Source organism: Euprymna scolopes, chromosome 45, assembly GCF_053919585.1.
Source record: "Euprymna scolopes isolate OS-2025 chromosome 45, ASM5391958v1, whole genome shotgun sequence".
In the NCBI taxonomy this organism is placed as follows: Eukaryota; Metazoa; Mollusca; class Cephalopoda; order Sepiida; family Sepiolidae; genus Euprymna; species Euprymna scolopes.
In genome coordinates this window covers 25,946,659-25,971,842 of record NC_136526.1, presented here as the reverse complement: position 1 = coordinate 25,971,842, position 25,184 = coordinate 25,946,659, and the positions used below count along the sequence as shown (strand labels likewise).

The 25,184-nt window shown below is 39.8% G+C and overlaps 1 protein-coding gene across 3 annotated transcripts in view; it reads left to right on the top strand.

The window, feature by feature from the left end:
- Window positions 1–25,184, top strand: part of LOC145269297 (pyruvate carboxylase, mitochondrial-like) — a 402,794-nt gene that overhangs the window by 150,939 nt on the left and 226,671 nt on the right. For all 3 annotated transcript variants that reach the window (XM_080124986.1, XM_080124984.1, XM_080124985.1), the window contains exon 2: window positions 3,742–3,948. In XM_080124986.1, the coding sequence (XP_079981112.1) occupies window positions 3,771–3,948 (178 nt within the window). In that variant the 5' untranslated portion in view covers window positions 3,742–3,770. The remainder of the gene's footprint in view (window positions 1–3,741; window positions 3,949–25,184) is intronic.

Below are 25,184 nucleotides of genomic sequence, written 5' to 3'. Positions count from 1 at the left end.
GATGATCTCAACTTTTGAAAAAAGTTTTATTTGTAATGTCATATATATTATTGTTGATACTTAGCTAAAGATCATAATCACATGCCTGGGTTGAATAGGAGTAGCTTTTATCTATCCGTTTCATACTGCATCATGATCGTCCGATATTGCATTTTTAATACATAATGGGACACGAGGAGAAGAACAAAGAAGAGGACAACAAATAGAAGATGAAGACAAAATGATTACCACATCACCAAGATAATATGATCAACTGATTTTGGTGATGAATCAAATGCACCATGGGGATTGAACAACATCCCTACTTATATATGACATGAAAATGATGGAGAAAATCCTCATATATAACTGCTGAGAGATTTACAACAGTAAAAAAAAGTTTAGGAAAAGAACAACAAAAAAAAAGTTTAGGAAAAGAACAATAAAAAAAAAGTTTAGGAAAAGAACAATAAAAAAAAAGTTTAGGAAAAGAACAATAAAAAAAAGTAAGAAAAGAACAATAAAAAAGTTTAGGAAAAGAACAATAAAAAAAAGTTTAGGAAAAGAACAATAAAAAAAAGTTTAGGAAAAGAACAATAAAAAAAAGTTTAGGAAAAGAACAATAAAAAAAAGTTTAGGAAAAGAACAATAAAAAAAAGTTTAGGAAAAGAACAATAAAAAAGTTTAGGAAAAGAACAATAAAAAAAAGTTTAGGAAAAGAACAATAAAAAAAGTTTAGGAAAAGAACAATAAAAAAAAGTTTAAGAAAAGAACAATAAAAAAAAGTTTAGGAAAAGAACAATAAAAAAAAAAGTGGATCACTACTTATCAAGACTTGAGACTAAGAATTAATGAGATGATTGTTAACCAAAAGATGAGGAACAATCAATGGTATTAACTGCATTTGATTGCTTATTGATGACAAGTATTTGTTTACATTAGATTTGAACATAATTATGTTGTAATCTGCATGTTTTACACGTGGAAAGTTCTTGCCAAAACATCTGCCCATCAAAATTATGCCTGATGCTTGGAGGAAGAAACAAAAATCTTTTTCCATTCTTGTAGACAAATTCTTGCTTTAAATGTTTTATAAGGAATTCCTATAGATTGGAGCTCAGTTGAGCACCTTCCATGCAAATCAGTATAGAATAGAGAATAGTAACAGTATGTTTCTTTCCCATTTGCATCAAAGTTACAGATGAAATTAACGTTCTCCTCCCACGAGGGGACACGCTAGAAGGGTACAAGAAAAGCTGAGAACAAACCTGCATTTGTTGGTGGGGATACCCAAGGCAATAATACCCCCACTCAAGGGAGAGGTAATGTCTGGGAGGATGAGCTATAACTGAAACGAACATTACCACATTCAGATAAAATGTTTACATCCCTAGCAAGCAAAATCTTAATGTCATAATGTTTCAAGGATTCTCCCAGTTCTATATGAAGTAGGACGGAGCGGCCTAACAATTTTAATGATGTAATTCTCAGAATTGTCTGTTGTGTAAAACATTACTAAACTCCACAAATCAAAAACAAATCGTTTAACCAATTTTACACTTGTTTAATATCGACAACTATTTTTTATTTGAGTGTTAAAGATTTATATCTGTGTAATAAAACTACAACATTTTTTTTTTACATTCAAAAGATTTATAACCTTATTCATTACTAGTATGGGTGCCCGGCATTGCCCGCGTGTTTAAAGGTGTGTTGAGCAAAAAAAAAGAAAAGAAGATTTATAGCCTTATTCATTATTAACGAATGCATTGTTTATAGTAATTGCATAGATTTTGCAGGCAATTTGAATAACAAATTAGTAACATCAATTTTCGATTTGCTTTTAACATCATTATTAAACAAAACATTTTCTTTATAAAAGTCTGTGTACAAGTAGGTTGGATCTGTTCTTCACTGAGGGATAAAATAAAGTATACTACCAACTGTTTTCTTTTTTTTTTTTTTGTTTTAGATGGGTATCACCACTTATCAAGGCCTGGAGGCCACTTGCAGATAAGGGTTAATGAGTGTCACTGAGACAACAGCATATTAATAGCTAGTAGTGAAAATCGGGTAGAAATGGATTATTTAAGGGGTGGCTCAAAAAGAACTTGTTTACATTGGACTTGAAGATGTCCATATTGTAGTCAACTGGAAAGCAGTCAGCGAAATAAGTTCCACAGGCAGCTTTGTTCATGATATTTGCATTTAGATTTAGTCACAGACAGAGTTGATGATCGTTGTAGCTAGAAAAATGTTGTTGTGAAAATTTGGCAAGGGGAAACCATAGATTGAAGCTCAGATAAGCACTTGCCATGAAAATAACAATAGAGCAGAGACATGCTCACAACATTTCTATGGAAAAGAGGTTGCAGGAAAGAAAAAAAAAAGGGCATAACCCACTATGTTTCGAAGCCGGTTCTAAACTTTGTCAAGGCAAAGGTGCTCTGAGCAGCTCCTGCTCAGATATGGCAACAGTGTTCTATACAGATAGAGGATTGCATCGGGAGTTCGATAGCTTCTGGACTGGTAAAATGATGCAACCATTTTTTCAGCAACATTGGCAACAGATTTTATGTAGGTCTTCCATTTCAGGTCAGGAGTAAAGGTCAGACCCAGAGGTTTGTCCAAACAGGGAACTTCTTTTAGATGAAAGCCATTCATATTGATTAGGACCAAGTAGCGATCAAAGCATTTATGGTGAAAAGATAAAAACTTGGATGTGTCAAAATTAACCAGTTTTTACCCGATTGCACAATGTGCTCAAGGTCTGAGGAGAAAGAATCTTGGTGATTGTTGACCTTTGAAATATTGCCATAAATTGTCATCTGCGTATATGTTGACAAATGAACTTAGAATGTAATTTGGGAGATAAAGATAAAGAAGAGAGTTGGGCCCAGGATGGATCCTTGAGCCAAACCAGTATTGATACGTTGAGCTTCAGACTTTTGCCCATTGGAGTGACTACTTGTTTTAACTTATCAGAGAGAAAAGATTCAATGGTGGAGAAGACATTTCCAGATATCCCATCTTTATGCCAAACCCCATTAAAAGCCTTTAATATGTCAAGAGCTATTGCTCAAGAGGAAACCCTCATTGATAGATTAACTGATCCTCTGTGAAATTACAGTCAGTACATCAGCTGTAGATCTTGCCGGATGGAAACCATATTGTTTGTCACTGAGTAGGTTGTTTTTGCGCAGGTGGTTGACAGTTCTTTAACACGGATTACAGAAACTCATTGAACACAGAACGATCTCAAGCTAACTATGGCTCTCTTCTAACTGCCATTTCCACGTGCTGTACCCAAACGAACATTCTTTGTCATGCTAAAGAACATACAACTCACACTCAGCCACAACACCGACACACGTCCACACCACACTGAAAACTCTTGTCCCTTTCTCTTTTAACCGGCTTCCTTTGTATTGATGGCTACTGGCTACAAACCCATGTAAACTGCGCCTCTCTCTTCTTCAACCTGCCACCATATTAAATCCATCTTTATATACACTGAACACCTGTCTCTTTCTTTCTCCTTCAACAGGCTTATCCTATATCTAATTGTCGGATATATAATCTTCGTCTCCACACAAGGAACTCTTCACGACCTCTATAAAAGCATGTGCGTGCACGAACACTGAACTCTCTTACTAACTTGCTTTTTCTTCTGCTAACGCCACTAATAAAAATGACAAAGTTTATTCGTATACATGTTTCTTTTGAATTCTTGCATTTACTGTTTATTTTTTTATTTTTTAGGTAGTCGTTCATAGCTAATTGCTAGTACAATGCTACGACTCCAACGTCATGTAGCTCAGTTACGGATCGTGGCAGGGGAGAATCTGGCACTTGTGTTGCCCAGAGGTTCTCGTCATCCGGGTTATCGGTTACCTGAATCTCTTCGGCAGGCATCCTCTACAACCAGCGATGGCAAACCCATTCAAAAGTTATTGGTTGCAAACAGAGGTAATTGATTTCTTTTCTTTTTGCTCTTTTTTATGGCATTGAACGTGTCAAAATGTTATCACTGATTGTAATGGTTATCTTGAATTAAACTTCTAAAAAATAAAATAATTAAGGTTAACAGTCCAAAATTTTACTGTTTTTTTTTTCTTTACAATAGTAGGAAACATAATTAAACATTTACGTGAAACATATTTTTTCTAATACATCAACCTAGGATGTGATTTTCTTATTTTTTTTATAAGAATTGCACTTTTTTTTTATGATTGAGAACAAAACGTAGTTGTTATTATAAAAAAAATTTAGCTTTTGTTATTTGTTATTATAAAAGAAAATTTAGTTTGAATTATTAAAAAATTAACTTTAATTATTATGAAAAAAATTTGGCTTTTGTTATAAAAAAATTTAACTTTTGTTATTATAAAAATAATTTAGATTTTGTTATTATAAAAACAAATTTAGATTTTGTTATGAAAAAAATTTAGATTTTATTATGAAAAACATTTAGATTTTGTTATAAAAAAAATTTAGCTTTTATTATAAAAGATTTAGCTATTATAAAAAAAAATTTAGATTTTGTTATTATAAAAAAAATTTAGATTTTGTTTATAAAAAAAAAATTTAACTTTTCTTATAAAAAATTTAGATTTTGTTATTATAAAAAAAATTTAGATTTTGTTATGGTAAAAAAAAATTAGATTTTGTTATTATAAAAAAAAATTAGATTTTGTTATTATAAAAAAGATTTAGATTTTGTTATTATAAAAAAAATTAGATTTTGTTATTATAAAAAAAAATTAGATTTTGTTATTATAAAAAAAATTTAGATTTTGTTATTATAAAAAATTTTTAGATTTTGTTATTATAAAAATATTAAGATTTTGTTATTATAAAAAAAATTAGATTTTGTTATTATAAAAAAAATTAGATTTTGTTATAAAAAAAATTAGATTTTGTTATTATAAAAAATTTTTAGATTTTGTTATAAAAATTTAGATTTTGTTATTATAAAAAAAATTTAGATTTTGTTATGGTAAAAAAAAATTAGATTTTGTTATTATAAAAAAATTAGATTTTGTTATTATAAAAAAAATTTAGATTTTGTTATTATAAAAAAAATTTAGATTTTGTTATTATAAAAAATTTTTAGATTTTGTTATGGTAAAAAAAAATTAGATTTTGTTATAAAAAAATTTTAGATTTTGTTATTATAAAAAAATTTAGATTTTGTTATTATAAAAAAAATTTAGATTTTGTTATTATAAAAAAAATTAGATTTTGTTATTATAAAAAAAATTTAGATTTTGTTATTATAAAAAAATTTTAGATTTTGTTATTATAAAAAAAATTAGATTTTGTTATTATAAAAATGATTTAGTTTTTATTATTGTTGGATTGTGTAGTGGACTTTCGGTCAGCGTTCAAGTTGTGGATAACTTGACAAAGACTAAAGTTAATATTTATTTTATTTGATAAAATAAAATTACACAAATAAAAATGTGGCACAAGGCCGAAAAAGGGGGGTGGGGGTTAATGTTGACCTAACTAACATAACGTTAACTTAACTAGACTCTTTCACCAAAATACCAGAATCACTCTGTGGACATCCTACTTAAACCCCGAAAGTTACAAATATATATACATGATGTGGGGGGGTTGGGGATAAAAATCTTATTTACAAAATTGGATGAAAAATATACAATGCTAAAAGGTGGTTAGTAAAAAGAACCCCCTCACTACTAATTGTGGCTGATAAAAAGTTTTGCCAGTCGAAAAGATGTAGGTCCCACGAAAACTGACTTTATTCAAACACAACAAAAATGGCCCACATCTCTGGCAAAACAGTTTATCCGTCACCTAAGGGGCCGGGATTGGGGGTTATCGAACCAAAAGTGGGAGGAAAAAAAAAAAAAAAAAAAGGGACGCTGGGACAGGGAAAACCAAAAAAAGGGGATTGGGGCGATGATAGCATGCATATTCTAGCTAAGTTAAAAATCGAACAAAAATGCCTAACTAGCCTATTCTAGGAGGTCCGATGCATGTCTATGTTTGATCAAGTCACCCAAAATCCTTAAAAAAACCTAAGCCACTCAAAAAAGAAATTCAAGATTAGCTCCATTCACTTTACACAATCGCGAAACTTTCACCCACCTGTCGTTGAAATTCACAGGAGTGAGTTTCACCTTCTCCAGCTTAATTCGCATTTTCAATCGATATTTGAAAATGAGGACAAGCTGGGGAGCAGTGAAGGTCTCACCTCCGTAAACCTCCTTCTGTCGCGTCGTCCAAATCACGCCTCTCATAACTGCTAGTAAACACAGAAAAACATAGCGTTCTTCTTTCTTCATGGTCGGTGCCCAGTTGCAGCACGGGGAAACCGACTCCAGCACAAAAAACCGCCCGCTCAGCATGCGAACCGTGAAGCCTTCAACTAACTCACACAACGGTCGAACAATGGCGCAGTGGAAGAAAGCATGATCAAGGTCTTCCTCCCATTCTCCGCATCGGACACAATTGGGTGTCTCCGTAAAACCCGCTGCGTAAAGTCTTTTGCCGACGCAGAGGGCATTTCGTATTACCAGCCAGGTGAGTGATGCCTCGTAATTATCGAAGCAGCTCGACCCAGGCGCCCAAGGCCATATTAAGCGGCGCTCCTCCTTCGTAAAACCGAACTCCTCAATCTTTTCGTCTCGAACGGATCCCCTCACTAAGGCCCGATATAGCGCCTTGCGAGACAACAGCTGGGTGTCAGAGAGGCTTTCTTGGACCCGTAGAAGAAATCTCAAGGCCTGCCGACACTCGCGATAGAAAGGGCACTCGTTTCGGAACAACTTGTGTGCCTCCCCTCCAGCCGAATGCACACTCTCCAAAGCCTGAAAGGCTTTCTTAGTGTCTTCTATCCAGAAGACACCGTTTCCCTCACTTGGTGTACACATTCGATCCAGGTATATCAGCCTAAGAGTGTGTCTACGTATTTGCACACTAGGCATACCCAGACCGCCTTCAGACGGATGCAGGTAACAGACCTCCCGAGTAACCATGGCTTGCTTTCCGCGCCATAAGAATGCAAAAAGAGCACGCACCAGATCAACTAGTGTGGTCTCCGGGAGTGGAAGTACTGATAGACGGTAAAGGATCAGGGGGTAGATATGAGAATTGCATACCTCCGCCCGACCCTTCAAAGACAGATTTCTCAAGGCCCACAAATGAGATGCGACCTTGACCGCTTCCAATACCTCCGACCAATTTTTCTCCAGCTGGAGACCGGGGCCAAACCAGACGCCGAGTAGCTTGCACGGCCCATCAGTCCAACCAAAGGGTCCCTGAAGGGGCATACCCCTCCAGGCACCGATACGTAAGCCAATAGACTTAACGTAGTTAATTATGGCCCCTGTGACCTTGGCATACCGACTTGTTTCTATGTCAACGACTCTAATCTCGGCACTGCTCGTTACAAGCACAGTCACGTCGTCAGCATAGGCGGTATACTTTACCGGGGTAGAGCCACCTGGCACAGTAATCCCGCGAAGGACCGGATTCACCCGAAGCTGGCGCAAATAGTGCTCAAGCGCCAGCACATATAACATTGGGGATAACGGACAACCTTGACGGATCGATCTTGTTAACATGAAGGGTTTCGACCTCACCCCATTCACTTCTACCATAGCACCAGGGTTGGCATACAAGAGGCAAATCCAAGAGCGAAACTGGGGACCAAACCCAGCCGAGCGAAGAACAGCCTCTAGGTAACGATGGTCTACTCTGTCGAATGCTTTGGACTGATCTAAGTTGATCAGCGCGGCTTCTGTGTCGACTTTTTCTACGATCAAGCGTATCGTGTGCAAATTGTCTTGAATCGTCCGGCCCTTAACAGAACAAGTCTGTTCGGGACTTATTAGACGGTGTAAGACAATCTGCAGACGATTTGCTAAGATCTTGGCCAAAATCTTTAACTCTGTGTTTAACATCGTTAAGGGCCGGAAATTACCTATCCCATCCCCTCCATTTTTATCTTTGCGTAACAATTTAATGATCCCCCTGGTAAAGTACTGAGGTATGCACCCGTTCCTAAACCAGGAGTTAAAAAGTACGGTCAGCAAAGGGATAAAAATGGGCGACAGCCTCAAATACACCTCGTAGGGCAGACCATCTATCCCAGGGGTCCTGTCTAGCCCGACCTGTTTCAAGGCCTCAATGACTTCTTCCTCTTTTATGCTACCTTCACACCTAGCTGCTTCGGTCGCCTCCAGGCGAGAAAAGTCGGCTAAATAGGTGTCAAACTGTTCAATAGTCAGACCGGGCTCCTTGGTAAAAAGTTCCTGAAAATGAGTCCGAAAACCCTCCAAGATTCCGTCGTTTGAAGTTACGGTTCGTCCGTCCGGCAATGTGACACTGGCGATGTGTCGATCTGCAGAACGTCGAAACTCCTCCGCACGCAATGACGCGGCCATGTTTGTTGCCTCGTTTGGCGCTCTTTTTTAATCTAGCCCTAACTAATACTCCCTGGTCCTCCCTGTTATCCAAGGAGTCCAGTTCAGCCTTAACTACTGTATAGCTAGCACTATCCCCCTCCTCCACCGCCCTTTCTAATCTATCTTCTAGCGCCGCTTTCGCTGCTCTAGAACTACGTTTGAGCCGGCGACTAAAATCAGCAGCGAAGGACCTAATGACTTTTTTAAGGTTGCCCCACCACTTATTCCCGATGATAGCCCCCGTCAATTCCCTCTGTATTGTTAGTAGAAGCTGTTCCCGGAAGTCCTTCACATCGAACAACGACGTGTTGAACTTCCAGTAACTAGCCATCCTAGGTTTAACACTATCTAAGTTTACTCGAACCCGGACAAGCCTGTGGTCCGAATAAACTATACTATGAAAACTTGGACAGTCTAAAAGCCCTAAGTCGACTCTCCTAACTAAGAACCGATCGATGTAACTCGAAAGTTGCACCGAATCGGAGCCGCGTCTACCTGTCCAAGTCCATGCTAAATCCCCGGGTTTTTCGTTCCGAAATTTATCGACAAGATCAAATTTGTCGACAAAGTCTCGAAACGCTTTAGCATCCCGGTTCTGATTAGTATCCCTTCTGGTATTAACCCCGCGATCTAACTCGGGATCCAGGACCGCGTTCCAGTCTCCCGCTAAAACTAACCGTCGAGACGAATTCATGAAAGGCTCGATTCGCCGAAAAAAGGAAACTAGCTCAGCATGGTTATTGGGCGCATAAACCCCAATAAAACGAAATGCCACATCCTTTACGGTAACATCTAGAACGAGCAATCTTCCCTCTGGATCTGCATAAATAGGGTCACACGACGCATCAAGAGTGCGCTTAACTAGCCAGGTAACCCCCCTTGCATGGGTATCATAATGTGCTGAATAGAGCTGAAAGTCTCTAAGGAGCACACCCTGATAATCACTAGGAATGAAGTGAGTTTCCTGTATACAACAAATATCCACACCAAGGCGTTGAAGGTCGCGTGCAACTCGAAGTTTACGAGAGGCGTCCCTCAACCCTCGGACATTTAAACTAGCTAATCTTAAGGAAGCCATCTTGAGTTACTTAGGGTTGAGAAACCTAATCAAACATAGACGGTGTCAAGACACCGACAGCTGTCCCCAATGATCCAGTGGTCATCTCAGTGGTGATAGACCCGTCAGGGGACAGACCGCCGATGTCTAGGGGGAAGGTTAGTTTAACTGCCCTATAAAGTGAAGGATGGAGTTTGATGGGGACCCGTCCAACACCTCGTTTTCTAATTTCGATTAAATCGTTGTCGTTGAAATAGGCTGCTGGAGGATAAAGGTTGAAAGCAGAGTTTGCTTCCTCCAGCATAGTCCATAGTCCTTTGGCCTCCTCGCGTTTCCTGACAACTGTTAGTATATGGTTTGTTTTAAAATTTTCAGGGTTAGTAATGTCTTTTTTTTGGTATGATTTGAAAGCGAGGAGGTTTCTGCATTCTTTCCTGCTATGGGACTTCATTATGTTCTCTACTTCCGCCGTGATCTTGCACACATCCTTCCCATTAAAGAAGGGTTGTTTTTTTTTTCTTGATTCAGTCTCTACAGAGGGGCTTCTATGTCTTTTCTTATCTGAGGGGGGAGGAAGGGGCATGTCTGTTTTCATTGGAGAAGGGGAGGGGTGTTCTTGGGCGTGTTGTTTGGCGAGCAGAATGGTGACGGTTTGGGGGTCTTTTTGGAGGGAGAACCTAGAGATGTCATTTTGGTGTCTCTATGGGGCAGAGAAGCTTTAGTAAGGGGGGGGGCTTTGCGAGGGATTTGCTTTTCTTTTGAGGTCGGTTTTTCAGGGAAAAGGGATTCAGGGAACTCTTTCTCCTCAGATTTTCTCCTTTTCTCATCAAGAGTCTCTTTTAGTTTAAGTAGGGTTTTGAATTTATTGCCCCCTGGGTCCTTACTTGTTCTAATTTCAATTTTCTCTTCTTTAGAGAGGGACTTAGCATAAGTCTTGGGTGGGGATTTTTTTGAAAGAGGAATGAGTGTCCAGTTGTCCTTCTTTTTGGGGGATTGTTTCTCTGAATTAAAAGTCTTTTCAAACTCTTCAGGTGTGATTTCGTTTTTCTCTTCTGCTGGTGTCTGGGAATTGTCCTTAGGTTCTACATAACCTATTTTCCGGTCATTTGTAGGGATAATTTTTACAGCTGGCTTCCTTTTGGGGCATGTGTAAGTGAGATGGCCGACTTCCCCACATATCCAACATGCTGGTCTTCTGCCTGCGACCACGATTGGCAGCTTCTCTACACCAGCCTCCAGGTAGTATGGTATACGTAAAAATGCTTCCGCGTTAAGCAGAATGTCAAAGGTCCATACTCCATTATAATGGTCCTCCTCTATTCCGGTTATGTCCCCAAACTTAAGTAAGAAAGCGGCTAGGTATTCCCCGGGGACAGCACCTGGAACTTCAAAAATGGACACTGTAGTTCTTCGCCTTCCTAAATATTCCATCCTCAGAACGTACTCATTGGTAATGATTTCTTTTTTTGTCATAGCTATGCATTCGTCTTCCGTCTTAAAAAGAGCTGCCCATGTGTTGTATCCTTTACATTTTGTAATTCGCTCAGCTCTTAAACCTGCTGATGCAATGAATTTGGTGACAACGTCTTTCGTTGATCTTATTAGTTTTTTTGTTTTGCGGTCTATTACAAATAGAGAAATAGTCCTCTTAGCAAACTCCTGTAACCGCGGTTGTTCCAACTTAATACCAGTTTCTGTCGTAAATTCAACGCATTTCTTTGCGTCTTCGACAAATTTTACCACGTCAATTTTTACTTTTGGTGGTTTTGTCCATCCACCTGATGCCTCATCTTCCTTCACCTCAACCGTCGGCACACAGCTGGCAGATACCATGGCCAGCGTATAACAAGAGGAGAGAAAGATAGCAGTCCAAAAAAAAATAAAAAAAATAAAAAAAAGAGTCCGGTAATTGAAAAAGTGGTGCCGGGGGAAGAAGAAGATAAGCAATAACAAATTTAACAAGGTGATAACAAAATATTAACAATATAACAATGTACGAACCAACAAATTTTTAACCATGTAACTCGAACGATAAAGTCGTAGTCAAGATGGACAAAGACTAAAGTTACTTCTCATGAAAGAGGAGAACTATTTATGGCACAATGGGAGATTCCATTGTGCACACATGGGCCAGTCTATTCCTTGGATTGTGATTGGCTGAATCACCTGATTGGATATGCTTGTACATAAATACAAGCCCTCAGTCCAGCTTAATCTGATGTCTGTCTTATGCATGAGCTGGACCCTTGGTAAGTGTTGCTGCTATTATTATTGTTGTTGTTGTTGTGTGTTATTGACTAACACAGTTCTTTTGATTATTCTACATCTCCCCCCCCCCACGAGTAGGCTGGGTTGTGTGAGAGGTGTATCTCTCTTTTAGGCCTAGTTTGTTGTGTGGTAGTAACCTAGAAAGAGCTCGGGGAATCCTTGATCGAAAGCGTGGGGATATATGTGTGGTTTGTTGTTGGGGTTTGGTTGCTGTGTATGTGCTGTTACAGGGAGATCGTGGGAGATGCAAGAATGTAGTATCGCTTGAGGGAATTGTTGGTCCTAGTGCTGCACTTGGTATTGGGGTTGGTGCAGGCTTAAGTTCGCATTTTCTGAGGAAACGGCGGTTCCTAAGTGTGATCCTTCCGGATCCGTTAACCCTGATTCGGTATTGTCGATCTGGTAGGGAACTGATGATTTTGCCCGTTGTGTTCCATCTGCGATTGACTGGATTTTGGATGGCTACAGTGTCACCAGCTTGTAATGGTGGAAGGTTGTGGGTATATTTATTGTATCTTTCTACTATTTTTGCATTGCGGTGGTGGAGCATTTCCTTGCGATGTTGTGCCGCTGACACCCATTCAGGATGAGGCTTGTAGAAGATTAGCTGTGAAGGGATGGAGTCACGTAGTCGACGGTGAAGTAATAATTGGGCCGGTGATAGGCCAATGCTTTGGATTGGGGTATTCCGATACTGCAAGATGGCCCGGGCAACACTGTCATTGTCCAAGGAACCGTGGGGGCCTGTGTTTCCTTTCACAATCCTCTTTGCAGTTTTTACTGCGAGCTCTGGATTGGGGATACGCAACAGAAGATAATCTGTGCCTAACACACCATGTTTTCAGAAATTCTTGGAACGTGCTGGAAGTGAAAGGTGGGCCGCCATCGGTGCTGAGTTCTTCTGGGGCACCATATGTTTGGAACAGTTGTCGGCATATGGACATCAATTTGGTTGTAGTAGTGTGACCTGATTCTAGGCAGTATAAAATTAGCCAACCAGTTAGCCTATCTGCGCAGGCAAGGTATGTGTGATCTCCAATATAAAAAATATCCATGACGATTTGTTGGAATGGCCACTCTGGGGATCGTGTTAGAATGATAGGCTCCCTTGGTTGACTAGGTGCGATGGTTGAGCATACCATGCAATTCGCCCTAATACTGCGGATTGATGCATCCATCCCTGGCCAGTACACCGATTCGTTGGCACGTGCTTTCATGCCGACTACTCCTTGGTGTGCAGAATGCAGGCAGTGTAGGACCTTTTTTCGTTGTGTTTTGGGGATAACGATCCTTCGATCCAACAATACTAGACCATTGTCAGTGCTAAGGCGGTGCCTCACCTCCCAATACTCACGGATTTCGGGCGCAGTGAGATTACGTGTTTTTGGGAAGCCTTGCTGTATTGTGTCTATTAATTTGTTATATTGTTGATCGCCACGACCTGCTGAACGAATTAGGTCTGGTGATAGCATGGCTATATTACTGCTGTCTGCAAATGTTGCTATTAAGGCTGTTGACTCTGTTATGTTGCTTATGTTGTTCGACTCCAGTATATCCATTTGAGAGGGTTTTGTTGGAAATACATCGAGGAGGGCTTGCACCATTGCCACTGGGTGGCGGGAAACTGCATCAGGGCCTTTGTGCCACTTCCCGGGGCAATGCTGTATGGTAAATCTGTATCTCAGGGTCTTTTTCTTTAGTCTAAAGAGCCGGGGGTTTTGGATCTTGCTCAGATCACGATCGCCAAATATCCCCTTCAGAGGTTCATGGTCTGTGACCACTATGATGTTTGGAGAACCCATGACGAACATACGGCATTTCTCCAATGCCCATGCTATTGCTGCTGCCTCACCCTCTATTGGTGTGTGTCTGCGCTCAGCATCCGTGCAAAATCTGCTGCCGGCATATATCAGATGCCAACCTTCGGAACAGCAGATTGGGGCTTTTTCCATGGTACATTGGCAATGTTTTTGTAGGAGTAGGAAGCCCATTCCTTCTTTGCTCCAATCTGGAGCAAGGCAAGTTGCTCTGTCTTTGTCAAATGTTGCTACCCCCTTCTGGACTAGGTGAATTATAACTCGCTTGGAATCTTTGAATGCGTCTTCAAGGTTTTGATTCCAAGCAAATTTGGAGTTTTGTTTGACGAGGTCCCGAAAAGGCACCATAACTGGGCCCAGTGAATATGCCCAGGCTACTTGGTTGACAAGCCCAAACCATGATCTGGCATCAGTAATTGTCCTTGGGATTGGAAAATCCTGTATCGCTTGTATCATGGACTCAGAAGGGGTCACTCCTGAAGAAGTTATCTGGAGGCCTCCAAATTGTACAACATCCTGACAGAATTGGAATTTGTCGGTGTTGAGCACAATTCCATTCTTAGCACATTGGAGCAGAAAATCGAAGGTATGATAAAAGGCTCCCTCAATGCTAGAGTCATATAGCAGGGTATCGTCTACTATCTTCACCTTGCATGGGATATCTTTTATTATCTCATCGTATCTGCGAGTGTAAGCATCCCCAGATGCGACATATCCTTGAGGCATCCTAAGATACATGTATCTTCCCCACTCAGTTATGAAGGTGGTTAATGGTTGAGATTCTTTGTCTAAGAGAATCGAGTGGTATCCATCAACAGCGTCTAGGACTGTTTTCTTTGTTCTAGGTGGCACTTGCAGTGCCAACTGGAATGGCGACCCAGTATGGTGGGTTTCTCGCTTGCATTGAGAGTTAAGGTGTTGGTAATCTATTGTTCTCCTTGGATTACCATTCTTTTTGGCAGTTATTACCATAGTACTGCACCAATCAGTAGGCATACCCACGGGCACTGGAGCTATGATACCTTTTTCTACATCCTTCCAAAGGGCTTGTCTTACTGGTTCCTTGAAGTGGAAGGGTACAGGAATTGGGTTATGCCTGGCTTTAGGGATTGCTCCCTCTTTGAGTTGAATGTGGGCAGCTGGGCCGGACATGGCTGGAAATATCCCATCTTTGTTGAATGTCGTTTTGGCAAACTTTTCTAGGAGCCAGCTCTTAAGTTTGCCTATGTTATCTTCTGTTGCGGGAAAAGGGAGGTTTTTGGGGCGATTTGGCAATTGATCTACACACTTTTTAGACTCGGTGTCTACCTCTTCATGTACGTCTGCTAAAGGGTTTGGAAAATGTTTGTGCAATATTCCCACATCGATGCAGGCTGCTCTGCTGAGATAAAGCCGTTGTATGCCCTTGCATATGTAGAGGGCTTGTTTAGTTGTTTTCCCTCTGACCACAAACTCAACTGGTAGCCAACCCTGACACATGAGTGTGAAACCTCCAACTGTTCGTATGATCTTTCTTGATTGGATAAGACTAATCTCTGTGAGGCCCATTTTGATTAAATGCTTTGGTCCCCCAAGACAAATGGCGGCACCACTGTCGGGAAAAACCTTTAGCGTTGTACTACAACTACTAGGGATATTGACAGCTCGTCTGGGATCTGGTTTTGGTGAGAATGGGATTACTGATGCATTTATTTCAGTTAACAGATCACCTTCTGTAGTCATAATGGTGCCCCTCATTTGATCGAATGTGATATGGGCCATGAGTGTATTCATGGGAGCTTCTTGGTCTTCAAAACTCTTTATCACTGCCGGGCGATATTTCTTTGTCCGGCACACGGCTGAGAAATGGTTAAGTTTCCCACAAGTGTTGCACATTTGATTCCATGCCGGACATGTTAAATGGCGGGCACTTGTCCTTGGAGTACCGTGTTGGTGATTACCGCAACCTATGCAGGTTTGACGGGGTTCTTTATCAGCAATGTTATTGTTGTGAGTAGCAGTAGAGCTAGTGCGAATATTGCCTCTGCTAGTCTGTACAGCACTGTGTTTTTTTTTTTTGCGATACATTGACATCCGGACTGTAGCTATGTCTGAGGTATCAGTCATTGTAGTGCAGACTCAAATGCCTTAGCATGACAAATATTTTGGTTGAGAGTTTTTAGCAACCCGGCTTTTGCCAGTAGATCGGTCTGAAGCGTATCATTCGATATCCCTTTGATAAATTGGTCCTTGATGTAAATGGCGGACAGGTCGTGATCGCAGTTGGGACATGAAAAATTACAGTCTATGGCCGTGGACCTAAGACGAACAAGGTATTGTTGGATGGGTTCATCTTCATGCTGTGATATAGCTGCAAATGTCATCCGATGGACCATGGGATTTGATTTTTGAGTTACCAATGCTTCTGTCATCTCTAGCAGCTTGTCTGGGTTGGTGGTGAAGAACTTAAGGTACGTATTTATGATTGCGTTTTGAACGGATTCATCAGCGCAACTGTATAACTGGGTATTGGCCTGAGAAGTTGGCATGTCCGTTATTCTGGTGAATACTTCCCAGTCAATCCAAAATTTTCTGAATTGTTGAGGGGTCATTTCGAGATGAAGTTGGGGAGGCCTGGCAGCTGGTGCCTTAGCATAGGTGGTCTGGGTAGCGGGCTCCTTGGCTTGTCGAAGGATAGACAGAGCTTCTCCCATTGTTGTGATTCCCAATTCTCTTAGCATGACTCGATCCATTACTTAAAGGTTTTCTTTCCTCAGTTTTTCCTTCACAAAAGTTGCAGCATAGCTCTTGGCGGAATCGGCAGCAATGCCTGCTTTGAGGAAATAGTCTTCCCAATCTTCTGTCTCGAATCCTGTTCGTAGCGCCATGTTGGATTGTGTAGTGGACTTTCGGTCAGCGTTCAAGTTGTGGATAACTTGACAAAGACTAAAGTTAATATTTATTTTATTGTATAAAATAAAATTACACAAATAAAAATGTGGCACAAGGCCGAAAAAGGGGATGGGGGTTAATGTTGACCTAACTAACATAACGTTAACTTAACTAGACTCTTTCACCAAAATACCAGAATCACTCTGTGGACATCCTACTTAAAACCCGAAAGTTACAAATATATATACATGATGTGGGGGGGGTTGGGGATAAAAATCTTATTTACAAAATTGGATGAAAAATATACAATGCTAAAAGGTGGTTAGTAAAAAGAACCCCCTCACTACTGATTGTGGCGGATAAAAAGTTTTGCCAGTCGAAAAAATGTGGGTCCCACGAAAACTGACTTTATTCAAACACAACAAAAATGGCCCACATCTCTGGCAAAACAGTTTATCCATCACCTAAGGGGCCGGGATTGGGGGTTATCGAACCAAAAGTGGGAAAAAAAAAAAAAAAAAAAAAAAAAAGGGGGGACGCTGGGACAGGGAAAACCAAAAAGGGGGATTGGGGCGATGATAGCATGCATACTCTAGCTAAGTTAAAAATCGAACAAAAATGCCTAACTAGCCTACTCTAGGAGGTCCGATGCATGTCCATGTTTGATCAAGTCACCCAAAATCCTTAAAAAAACCTAAGCCACTCAAAAAAGAAATTCAAGATTAGCTCCATTCACTTTACACAATCGCGAAACTTTCACCCACCTGTCGTTGAAATTCACAGGAGTGAGTTTCACCTTCTCCAGCTTAATTCGCATTTTCAATCGATATTTGAAAATGAGGACAAGCTGGGGAGCAGTGAAGGTCTCACCTCCGTAAACCTCCTTCTGTCGCGTCGTCCAAATCGCGCCTCTCATAACTGCTAATAAACACAGAAAAACATAGCGTTCTTCTTTCTTCATGGTCGGTGCCCAGTTGCAGCACGGGGAAACCGACTCCAGCACAAAAAACCGCTCGCTCAGCATGCGAACCGTGAAGCCTTCAACTAACTCACACAACGGTCGAACAATGGCGCAGTGGAAGAAAGCATGATCAAGGTCTTCCTCCCATTCTCCGCATCGGACACAATTGGGTGTCTCCGTAAAACCCGCTGCGTAAAGTCTTTTGCCGACGCAGAGGGCATTTCGTATTACCAGCCAGGTGAGTGATGCCTCGTAATTATCGAAGCAGCTCGACCCAGGCGCCCAAGGCCATATTAAGCGGCGCTCCTCCTTCGTAAAACCGAACTCCTCAATCTTTTCGTCTCGAACGGATCCCCTCACTAAGGCCCGATATAGCGCCTTGCGAGACAACAGCTGGGTGTCAGAGAGGCTTTCTTGGACCCGTAGAAGAAATCTCAAGGCCTGCCGACACTCGCGATAGAAAGGGCACTCGTTTCGGAACAACTTGTGTGCCTCTCCTCTAGCCGAATGCACACTCTCCAAAGCCGGAAAGGCTTTCTTAGTGTCTTCTATCCAGAAGACACCGTTTCCCTCACTTGGTGTACACATTCGATCCAGGTATATCAGCCTAAGAGTGTGTCTACGTATTAGCACACTAGGCATACCCAGACCGCCTTCAGACGGATGCAGGTAACAGACCTCCCGAGTAACCATGGCTTGCTTTCCGCGCCATAAGAATGCAAAAAGAGCACGCACCAGATCAACTAGTGTGGTTTCCGGGAGTGGAAGTACTGATAGACGGTAAAGGATCAGGGGGTAGATATGAGAATTGCATACCTCCGCCCGACCCTTCAAAGACAGATTTCTCAAGGCCCACAAATGAGATGCGACCTTGACCGCTTCCAATACCTCCGACCAATTTTTCTCCAGCTGGAGTCCGGGGCCAAACCAGACGCCGAGTAGCTTGCATGGCCCATCAGTCCAACCAAAGGGTCCCTGAAGGGGCATACCCCTCCAGGCACCGATACGTAAGCCAATAGACTTAACGTAGTTAATTATGGCCCCTGTGACCTTGGCATACCGACTTGTTTCTATGTCAACGACTCTAATCTCGGCACTGCTCGTTACAAGCACAGTCACATCGTCAGCATAGGCGGTATACTTTACCGGGGTAGAGCCACCTGGCAAAGTAATCCCGCGAAGGACCGGATTCACCCGAAGCTGGCGCAAATATGGCTCAAGCGCCAGCACATATAACATTGGGGATAACGGACAACCTTGACGGATCGATCTTGTTAACATGAAGGGTTTCGACCTCACCCCATTCACTTCTACCATAGCACCAGGGTTGGCATACAAGAGGCAAATCCAAGAGCGAAACTGGGGACCAAACCCAGCCGAGCGAAGAACAGCCTCTAGGTAACGATGGTCTACTCTGTCGAATGCTTTGGACTGATCTAAGTTGATCAGCGCGGCTTCTGTGTCGACTTTTTCTACGATCAAGCGTATCGTGTGCAAATTGTCTTGAATCGTCCGACCCTTAACAGAACAAGTCTGTTCGGGACTTATTAGACGGTGTAAGACAATCTGCAGACGATTTGCTAAGATCTTGGCCAAAATCTTTAACTCTGTGTTTAACATCGTTAAGGGCCGGAAATTACCTATCCCATCCCCTCCATTTTTATCTTTGCGTAACAATTTAATGATCCCCCTGGTAAAGTACTGAGGTATGCACCCGTTCCTAAACCAGGAGTTAAAAAGTACGGTCAGCAAAGGGATAAAAATGGGCGACAGCCTCAAATACACCTCGTAGGGCAGACCATCTATCCCAGGGGTCCTGTCTAGCCCGACCTGTTTCAAGGCCTCAATGACTTCTTCCTCTTTTATGCTACCTTCACACCTAGCTGCTTCGGTCGCCTCCAGGCGAGAAAAGTCGGCTAAATAGGTGTCAAACTGTTCAATAGTCAGACCGGGCTCCTTGGTAAAAAGTTCCTGAAAATGAGTCCGAAAACCCTCCAAGATTCCGTCGTTTGAAGTTACGGTTCGTCCGTCCGGCAATGTGACACTGGCGATGTGTCGATCTGCAGAACGTCGAAACTCCTCCGCACGCAATGACGCGGCCATGTTTGTTGCCTCGTTTGGCGCTCTTTTTAATCTAGCCCTAACTAATACTCCCTGGTCCTCCCTGTTATCCAAGGAGTCCAGTTCAGCCTTAACTACAGTATAGCTAGCACTATCCCCCTCCTCCACCGCCCTTTCTAATCTATCTTCTAGCGCCGCTTTCGCTGCTCTAGAACTACGTTTGAGCCGGCGACTAAAATCAGCAGCGAAGGACCTAATGACTTTTTTAAGGTTGCCCCACCACTTATTCCCGATGATAGCCCCCGTCAATTCCCTCTGTATTGTTAGTAGAAGCTGTTCCCGGAAGTCCTTCACATCGAACAACGACGTGTTGAACTTCCAGTAACTAGCCATCCTAGGTTTAACACTATCTAAGTTTACTCGAACCCGGACAAGCCTGTGGTCCGAATAAACTATACTATGAAAACTTGGACAGTCTAAAAGCCCTAAGTCGACTCTCCTAACTAAGAACCGATCGATGTAACTCGAAAGTTGCACCGAATCGGAGCCGCGTCTACCTGTCCAAGTCCATGCTAAATCCCCGGGTTTTTCGTTCCGAAATTTATCGACAAGATCAAACTTGTCGACAAAGTCTCGAAACGCTTTAGCATCCCGGTTCTGATTAGTATCCCTTCTGGTATTAACCCCGCGATCTAATTCGGGATCCAGGACCGCGTTCCAGTCTCCCGCTAAAACTAACCGTCGAGACGAATTCATGAAAGGCTCGATTCGCCGAAAAAAGGAAACTAGCTCAGCATGGTTATTGGGCGCATAAACCCCAATAAAACGAAATGCCACATCCTTTACGTTAACATCTAGAACGAGTAATCTTCCCTCTGGATCTGCATAAATAGGGTCACACGACGCATCAAGAGTGCGCTTAACTAGCCAAGTAACCCCCCTTGCATGGGTATCATAATGTGCTGAATAGAGCTGAAAGTCTCTAAGGAGCACACCCTGATAATCACTAGGAATGAAGTGAGTTTCCTGTATACAACAAATATCCACACCAAGGCGTTGAAGGTCGCGTGCAACTCGAAGTTTACGAGAGGCGTCCCTCAACCCTCGGACATTTAAACTAGCTAATCTTAAGGAAGCCATCTTGAGTTACTTAGGGTTGAGAAACCTAATCAAACATAGACGGTGTCAAGACACCGACAGCTGTCCCCAATGATCCAGTGGTCATCTCAGTGGTGATAGACCCGTCAGGGGACAGACCGCCGATGTCTAGGGGGAAGGTTAGTTTAACTGCCCTATAAAGTGAAGGATGGAGTTTGATGGGGACCCGTCCAACACATCGTTTTCTAATTTCGATTAATTCGTTGTCGTTGAAATAGGCTGCTGGAGGATAAAGGTTGAAAGCAGAGTTTGCTTCCTCCAGCATAGTCCATAGTCCTTTGGCCTCCTCGCGTTTCCTGACAACTGTTAGTATGTGGTTTGTTTTAAAATTTTCAGGGTTAGTAATGTCTTTTTTTTGGTATGATTTGAAAGCGAGGAGGTTTCTGTAATCTTTCCTGCTATGGGACTTCATTATGGTCTCTACTTCTGCCGTGATTTTGCACACGTCCTTCCCATTAAAGAAGGGTTGTTGTTTTTTTTTCCTTGATTCAGTCTCTACAGAGGGGCTTCTATGTCTTTTCTTATCTGAGGGGGGAGGAGGGGGCATGTCTGTTTTCATTGGAGAAGGGGGAGGGGTGTTCTTGGGCGTGTTGTTTGGCGAGCAGAATGGTGACGGTTTGGGGGTCTTTTTGGAGGGAGAACCTAGAGATGTCATTTTGGTGTCTCTATGGGGCAGAGGAGCTTTAGTAAGAGGGGGGGGGCTTTGCGAGGGATTTGCTTTTCTTTTGAGGTCGGTTTTTCAGGGAAAAGGGATTCAGGGAACTCTTTCTCCTCCGATTTTCTCCTTTTCTCATCAAGAGTTTCTTTTAGTTTCAGTAGGGTTTTGAATTTATTGCCCCCTGGGTCTTTACTTGTCCTAATTTCAATTTTCTCTTCTTTAGAGAGGGACTTAGCATAAGTCTTGGGTGGGGATTTTTTTGAAAGAGGGATGAGTGTCCAGTTGTCCTTCTTTTTGGGGGATTGTTTTTCTGAATTGAAAGTCTTTTCAAACTCCTCAGGTGTTATTTCATTTTTCTCTTCTGCTGGTGTCTGGGAATTGTCCTTAGGTTCTACATAACCTATTTTCCGTTCATTTGTAGGGATAACTTTTATGGCTGGCTTCCTTTTGGGGCATGTGTAAGTGAGATGGCCGACTTCCCCACATATCCAACATGCTGGTCTTCTGCCTGCGACCACGATTGGCAGCTTCTCTACTCCAGCCTCCAGGTAGTAAGGTATGCGTAGAAATGCTTCTGCATTAAGCAGAATGTCGAAAGTCCATACTCCATTATAATGGTCTTCTTCTATTCCGGTTATGTCCCCAAACTTAAGTAAGAAAGCGGCTAGGTATTCCCCGGGGACAGCACCAGGAACTTCAAAAATGGACACTGTAGTTCTTCGCCTTCCTAAGTATTCCATTCTCAGAACGTACTCGTTGGTAATGATTTCTTTTTTTGTCATTGCTATGCATTCTTCTTCCGTCTTAAAAAGAGCTGCCCATGTGTTATATCCTTTGCATTTTGTAATCCGCTCAGCTCTTAAACCTGCTGATGAAATTAATTTGGTGACAACATCTTTTGTTGATCTAATTAGTTTTTTTGTTTTACGGTCTATTACAAATAGAGAAATAGTCCTCTTAGCAAATTCTTGTAACCGCGGTTGTTCCAACTTTATACCAGTTTCTGTCGTAAATTCCACACATTTCTTTGCGTCTTCGACAAATTTAACTACGTCGATTTTTACTTTTGGTGGTTTTGTCCATCCACCTAATGCCTCATTTTCCTTCACCTCAACCGTCGGCACACAGCTGGCAGCTGCCATGGCCGGCGTATAACAAGAGGAGAGAAAGATAACAGTCCAAAAAAAAATAAAAAAAAAATAAAAAAAAAGAATCCGGTAATTGAAAAAGTGGTGCCGGGGGAAGAAGAAGATAAGCAATAACAAATTTAACAAGGTGATAACAAAATATTAACAATATAACGTGCAGAATAACAATATACGAACCAACAAATTTTGAGCGATAAAGACGTAGTCAGACGAAGAGTAAAGTTACTTCTCATGAAAGAGGAGAACTATTTATGGCACAATGGGAGATTCCATTGTGCACACATGGGCCAGTCTATTCCTTGGATTGTGATTGGCTGAATCACCTGATTGGATATGCTTGTACATAAATACAAGCCCTCAGTCCAGCTTAATCTGATGTCTGTCTTATGCATGAGCTGGACCCTTGGTAAGTGTTGCTGCTATTATTATTGTTGTTGTTGTTGCTGTGTGTTATTGACTAACACAGTTCTTTTGATTATTCTACAATTATTATAAGAAAAATTTAGTTTTTATTATAAAAAAAATTAGATTTTGTTATTATAAAAATATGTGTTTTATCATAAAAAGTTTACTTCAATTATTGCAAAAAAATTAGCTTTAATTGTTACAAAAAATTAAACTTTTATTATAAAGAAAATTTAGCTTTTATTATAAAAAAAATTTACCCTCTATTATTATAAAAAAATTTAGCTTAAATCATAAAAAATTCAGTGTTATTTTTTTTTTTTAATTTAGTTATTATTATAAAAAAATCTAGTTTTATTATTATAAAAAAATTTAGTTCTTTTATTACAAAAAATTAAGGTTTTATTTTTATAAAAGAAATTGGGCATTATTATTATAAAAATATTTTTTATTATTAAAAAATTTACTTTTTATTATAAAAACAATTTACTTTTTAATTTATGTATTGCGGACTATTATTCTCATCTTTCTTAGTTGTTTCACGAAGTTTCAGTCAACTATTCCTCTGGCCTTCATCAGGTGGTAACCGCGATGGGATAGGAACTCCGAATCTCCTAACTGTTTCGCATAACGTTGTGAAACAACAACTAAGAAAAGATGAGGATAATAGTCCACAATAAAATAAATTAATAATGAATTCCAATTAAATAATATATGTACCATTCGGTACGGATCCGATCATAGAAGATCAGATAATAAACTGGATTTTTTTATGGGGCCCGTGGCACAGTGGATAGAGATGTTGAATCTCTATGGTTCCAGGTTAGAATTGTCTGAAGATAGCAGTTTCAATCCTACCCAAAGCCGGCCAGAGGCTTGGTCAAAAACATGGTGAGACGACAACTATGGGTGGCAGTAATTGCTGAGAATGCAGTTGGGAGATTCGGAGTTTCTATCCTGTGGAGGTTATACTACCTGACAAAGGTCAGAGGAATAGTTGGGCGAAACAAAAACTAAGATGAGGATAATAACAATAAATGAAATAACAAACAATACTTATCTCAATAATGAATTCCAATTAAATAATATAATTTACTTTTTATTACTATGAAAAAATTTAGTTTTTATTATAAGAATTATCAAAAATTTAGTTTTTTATTATTATAAGAATTATCAAAAATTTAGTTTTTGTTATAAATGAAATTTAGATTTTTTTATGAAAAAAATTAGTTTTTATTATTATGAAAACATTTAGCTGTCTTTTATTATGAAAAAAATTTAGTTTTTATTATTATGAAAAGAAAATTAGTTTTTATTATTGTAATAAAAACTTTAGTTTTTATTATTATAAAAGATTAGCTTTTATTATCATAAAAAAATTATTATTAAAAAAAATTAATTCTTATTAATAAATAAAAAATAAGTTTTATTATAATAAAATTTAGTTTTTATTATTAAAAAAAATAGTTTTTATTATTAAAAAAATAGTTTTTAATATTAAAAAAAAAAAGATTTTATTATTAAAAAAAAGTTTTTAATATTATAGAAGACATTGAGCTTTTGTTATAAAAAAAAGTTTTATCCACGTTTTGCACCCCCATATTTACAAAGCAATTTGGCAGAAGTGCCGCCAGACAAATTCTTAATTACGAAAAACCCAAACTTTTAAATAATAAAACGTAAAAATAGAACTTTTATAGTAAAAGTATATTTATAAAATGTGTGTTTTCTTTTTTTTAAATCAAAAACGTATCCAATAAAGAATATTTTCCAAATAATTATCTTTGATTCACTGTCACCAGAGGAATTCTGTGAGATGACTATTAAAAATCGTAATTCATTTGACTATTCGAAAAAAAAAAACAGTTCATAAATATTTTTTAAACAAAATCTCTTTAAGAAAAAACAAACAAAAAACAGTTCATAAACATATAATAAAGGTTATAATTTTCTTATCAAAGTTCAAATAAAGACTTTTTAAATAAGACCTATTTTTATATTTGCATTATACATTCTATACAGTTGTGGTCATCCGTATCTAAAAATTTGTCTGACGTCATTCCTGCCAAATGGCTTTGTAAACAGGGGGATGTGGGAGGTGAATTTAACCACAAAACATTTAGTATTTATTAAAAAGCAATTTAGCTTTTGTCATTATAAAAAAATTAGTCCTTTTTATTATAAAAAAGTTAGTTTTTATTATTATAAAAAATATATATATAATATTAAGAAAAAAATGTTTTTTTATTATTTAAAAAAAAATTCATTATCATAAAAAATTAGTTTTGTTCTAAAAAATTTATCTATATCTATAAAATAAAAGTGAAAATGTGTTTTTGCGTGCGTTTTTTTTATATGTCCAG